We start from the raw sequence: 4904 nt of genomic DNA on the forward strand, positions 1-4904 counted from the left end.
CCCCCCCCCTCTATGAATATTCTTTACACACATGCACGTGCTTCTTATGATTCAGATTAAGAGTCTGGGAGCTAAAGCTGGAGTCGTTCTAAACCCTGGTACCCCTCTAACGGCCATAGAATATGTACTTGAAGGTAATATTAGAGTATAAAGTTGATGCTAAGATTTATTTATAGTGTCAGTCTGGAAGTGCCTTTAATAATTTGTAGGTAAATGGACGTTACCTCTTTGCAAAGCTTCTTCCAAAAACTTTGATGTTCTTTTCTGGTTAAGATTCCATTGAGTATTATGCTCCATATTTTTTGTGCTTAGTTTGTGATAACTGCCTTTAGCCTTTTCTGGAACAAAAAGTGCCTGAGAGTCCAGCATGCATTCTACAATTCTGCTAATTTTATATTGCTTTTCTACTACATTTCTGAAGTGAAAGCAAGCTGTTTAGGCACAGTAACATCAAGTATCGAATACATTTGTGGGAAACTGACGAAAGATGAAAGAGATGATAGTCAGGGACTAAACAGTCAAGATCAGGAATTTGGAAGTCTGCAGGCATGATGAGAGTGTGGAAACGATTATTCTAGCATTAGATTCAATAGGGTGAATGTCCTTTTTCCAGTGTCATTCCTAGTGGCACCAGAATAGTATCATCAGTAAAGTAAGCTAAATTTTGAAGGTAGAACGTCAAACTAGCTTTAGGTGAATTTTCATTTAGTTTCTAAAATGGGTTATTAAGTGATTTTTTCGTCCAGCCACCCCTGTACAACCGAAATAAATAAGCCTAAGAGATTATTTACATAAACATTGATTTAGGTTGTAACTCTTATTTACATTGTCCAAAGTCACTGTAAAAATGTTTATTTTATTATCTTTGCTAATATGATGTTTTAAAGACCTGGCTACGTTTGGGATTTATTTAGTCAATGTGTATGGAGTTAACCATGTTGTCTACTCTGCATGTGCAGTGGTTGATCTGGTCTTGATTATGTCAGTCAACCCTGGATTTGGTGGACAGGGCTTTATTGAGAGCCAAGTAAAGAAAATCTCTGACTTGAGAAGAATGTGTGCTGAGAAGGTACTAGGAGATATGAATTTCCCTTGTCATGATTCCAGTTTTTGACATGGAATTCCAGCATATGAACAGAAGTAACTTGTCATTTTAAATATTTGCCTACTTTCTTATGCAGGGCGTGAACCCATGGATTGAAGTTGATGGTGGAGTTGGTCCAGAAAATGCATATAAGGTAACTCATTTAAAATCTGTCCTTTTTTCTCAGTGTCAAGTGGCAACACACACTCATATGCACACCAGGGGGAGAGAGAGAGAGAGACCAAAATTTATATGAGGATCTAAGAACGAAGATTTAGAGGTGGCTTGGCCTAGTTCTAATACATCTTTTAATTGTTCCACAATATGGATACTGATTTCTCAAATGGATAGAAAGAACAGAAGTTCTATGTATTGTGTCTACAAATTGTTTTGACCTTGTTTTTGCTCTCTTCTGGACTTTGATGTTGTACAATTGACCTGTTTGGGTTGTACAATCATTTTTTTTCATTAATAAAATCTGTTCCTCTTACATGCACACACTTTACAAAAAAATTCTAACACTATATATTGGTACTTATTTCAGAGATTGTGCTTTTGGTTATGATCTACTTTTGTTCATCTGCACTTATAATCTGCTGGCAGGTCATTGAAGCTGGAGCCAATGCTTTGGTTGCTGGTTCTGCTGTCTTTAAAGCTAAAAATTATGCTGAAGGTATGGACCCATTATTCCCACTGAAACTTATTCTTTCTTTGATAAAATTATTCCTACTGGAATGTTGCTTGAGAGATTTCTTGCTTGATTATTTTCATTAATATCAAAGTGAAGGCGCACATCGAACTATTCATACATGAAAGTGTTTTGACATCTAATGGCACATATGGAACTCTACATACATGAAAGTGTTTTGACATCTATTTTAACTGTATTGCAGCTATAAAAGGAATAAAGACCAGCAAAAGGCCTGTAGCAGTTGCAGTATAAAGTTTGAACAGATCCAAAAAACTATGAGTCAAGTCAGTGCGTAATGTGGCTCTTTGCTTCCATGTAAGTGTCGTCCTTGTTCATATATTCATAATTTCAATGAATTTTGGGAAGTATGCCTTCAGTTTTGCAATAAATCAAGTTTTCTTCTTATTCAGTTCTTGTAGAATAAATGGGTAGAGTAAAAATAATGCCTTTTGTAGGTATGCATGAAATTGTCCTGTAAATGGATGTTTAACATTTGTAGAAAAAGAAGAAAAAAAAAAAGGGGAATAAATCACTTTGTTGGTACTATGGATGTGTTAAACATTAATCATGCTTCTTAAAACAATGAGGTTTTTTCGTGTGAAGGAAAACTTTCATTGTTACATTATTGGACTTGTTTGTATGTGAGATTTTCATATGTATGATTTGCAATCTTGGTGAAAGATTAACTGCAGGATTGTTCTTTTGAAGGGGATTCCTGAATTGTCTAAGGAAATATTATTAATATTAAATAATTTTGATGATATGCAGGTGATGGCTATTTTTTGAATTACAAGATATTGTGAAAATTAAATATATAATGTTTATTTTTTGGCAAAAGGTTTTCTGTTTGATCTACAGATTCTACACAGTAGAAAACCTTTCGTGGTCTGCCCACATAGTTGTACTATGTGAAAGGGTGATGTGGCAATTCTGCCTGTTGGATATCTAGAAAATGCTCTGGATTGGCCATGTGTCAAATTTCTTAACTTAAATTCAATCATATACCTACCCATATATGTCCATGCACCCTTTTATTTTTCAGCCTTTTTTATTTTGGCCTGCACCCTACCATAGCCCTGGATTTTTTAAAGCTCTATTTTTCCACTTGGCCAATTTCATTTGGGCTGAAACTTGACATGTGACGGGAGGACCTTGGAATTTAATTGTCCACAAAATTTCAGCCACATCATCCTGCTACATGGCAGTAGAAGTTTGCGGACCGCATAATTCTCTGCTCTACACAAAGCAGCCAACCCCCCCCCCCTTTTTTCCAAACAAGTTTTGGTTGACATTCTCAAAATAATGCTTAAAAGAAAAGATCGAAGAGAGTATCCCTATGCCAAAGTCTTCCTTTTAAATTGTGGTCAACTAAGTTTTGAAAGAAATAACCTTTTAGAGGAGGAAAAAATGTGGGAGTTGGTTCAGATGTCGGAATTGTGAAAATTATGTTCTTTAGATATTATTAAATGAAAAATTAGAGTCAAAGTTTCGATGATTAGGATAAAAATTTAGTACAATATGAAGATATGATCATTTGATGAATTTTATTCTTTCTAACAAAAATATTATGAATAACATTATGAAAAGCGTTTTTAAAACATAATAACTCTAAACATTATAATAAATTTGTGAACATATATTTTCTAGAGTTGACTGCACATGTTGATCATGTCTAGCTAACATTTTTTGAAGTTCAGAGAAAAAGTCTATTGGCCCTTTTCGATCTGAGAAACTCTTGCACCTATGTTCTGAAATCTCGTCCGTCCACCAACCTATGAATGAGGCAGAGTCACTGCTCACTTAGTCAATAGGATGGACAGGGCTGTGTCAAATAGATTTTTCTAGGACTCTTTTATACATTGTTAGTGTTTTGATATACTGAGACACTGCAAAAGTTTTAGCACAGGGGTGAGCTGTTTTGGTATGTGTAAACATGTTCCTGCTGCCCAATTGGTCAGCTGTCCAGTTGAATGCTCCACTGGCATTTTCAACATGTTAGAATCAAAGATGGGTTCAAAAGTTTCTGCTGGCTGAGTCAGGCAATTCCCACAACTCTAGATTCAACCAAAATTCCTTGGTCGTATCTATTTTCTTAAATGTCAATATCATGCGAAGAGAATGGGACAACTTTAAGCCGGAACTTTGAATTAATTTATTTGGCAAGTAATCTAGGTTTTGAAAAACTACACAAATTAAAAAAACGTAGTGTCAACTTTAATTGCTACTAGGAGACCACTTATCTCATTCCTTCTGAAATATATATTCATGGAATTTTTAAATAATCATATTTATTCTCAAAAAATCGTCACCAATTTCTGCTAATAGGAATTTTGCATTATCTTGATAAGCTTTCATGAGGCTGGCTACTGATGCATAAATTCATTTGTTATTTATTCTTTTAAATTACGCGTAGGTTTTCCTGCACACTTGTAATTGTAAACATTGCTATGGTTCCATCTTCTATATTAGCTAATGTGATGGTAGTTTCTCTTCATCTCTGCAGATAAAAATATTGCACAAGACCAAATAAATGGCATTACTTTTATCTAATTGGCATCAGCTGTACAGGTACTTATGTTAAAGATCTGCGGTGACCTGTAAAATAAAGAGGCGGAGAAGTCTCTGATAACCAGAATTCGCATTGGCTCGGGTTATTGTAGCATATCTTGTATAGGGTAGTCATAATTTAAAAGGAATTTTTCATTACATCTCTTATTGACTGGTTATTTGTCCAATTGATGTCTTGGGCAGTTCCTAAACCTGCATCTTTGTATTTTTGACTGTCAGATTGTGTTTTTGCAAGATTGTTAGAATGATATGGAGTTGCTACGAATATTGTGTTCTTTAATTATTTCATATATTGAATTGAAGGAATTTGATTTCGTGTACTAAATCTGGATGGTTCCTTAACCCTATTAGATGGACTGCTAAGTCAACCCTCTACATAGCAGAGAATCCGAGTTCCATGTAGGCCTTAAAAGCTTAAAGTCTTCAATAACAAAGAAATGAAGAGACTTTATGTCCATGCATCTTATGGTAGTCTTGTGCATCCTTATCAGAGCCCAAGATTTGTCATTCAATGGTTTCTTTTGTTCAGTGGCCAACTCCATCTAAAGTGGAACTTTACTT

At 34.9% G+C, this 4904-nt stretch overlaps 1 protein-coding gene across 2 annotated transcripts in view; it reads left to right on the forward strand.

Annotated features, from left to right (window-relative positions):
• Positions 1–4668, forward strand: part of LOC122075329 (ribulose-phosphate 3-epimerase, chloroplastic) — a 7527-nt gene extending 2859 nt beyond the window's left edge. The window contains exons 5-10 of one of the 2 annotated variants that reach the window (XM_042640321.1): positions 56–134; positions 960–1069; positions 1182–1238; positions 1688–1757; positions 1978–2090; positions 4344–4668. In XM_042640321.1, the coding sequence (XP_042496255.1) occupies positions 56–134; positions 960–1069; positions 1182–1238; positions 1688–1757; positions 1978–2027 (366 nt within the window). In that variant the 3' untranslated portion in view covers positions 2028–2090; positions 4344–4668. Of the gene's footprint in view, positions 1–55; positions 135–959; positions 1070–1181; positions 1239–1687; positions 1758–1977; positions 2091–4278 lie in introns of both variants that reach the window. The other variant, XM_042640320.1, reaches the window with a different exon arrangement.
• The last annotated feature ends 236 nt before the right edge of the window (positions 4669–4904 follow it).

The sequence above is a fragment of the Macadamia integrifolia genome, chromosome 4 (genome assembly GCF_013358625.1).
Source record: "Macadamia integrifolia cultivar HAES 741 chromosome 4, SCU_Mint_v3, whole genome shotgun sequence".
NCBI lineage: Eukaryota > Viridiplantae > Streptophyta > Magnoliopsida > Proteales > Proteaceae > Macadamia > Macadamia integrifolia.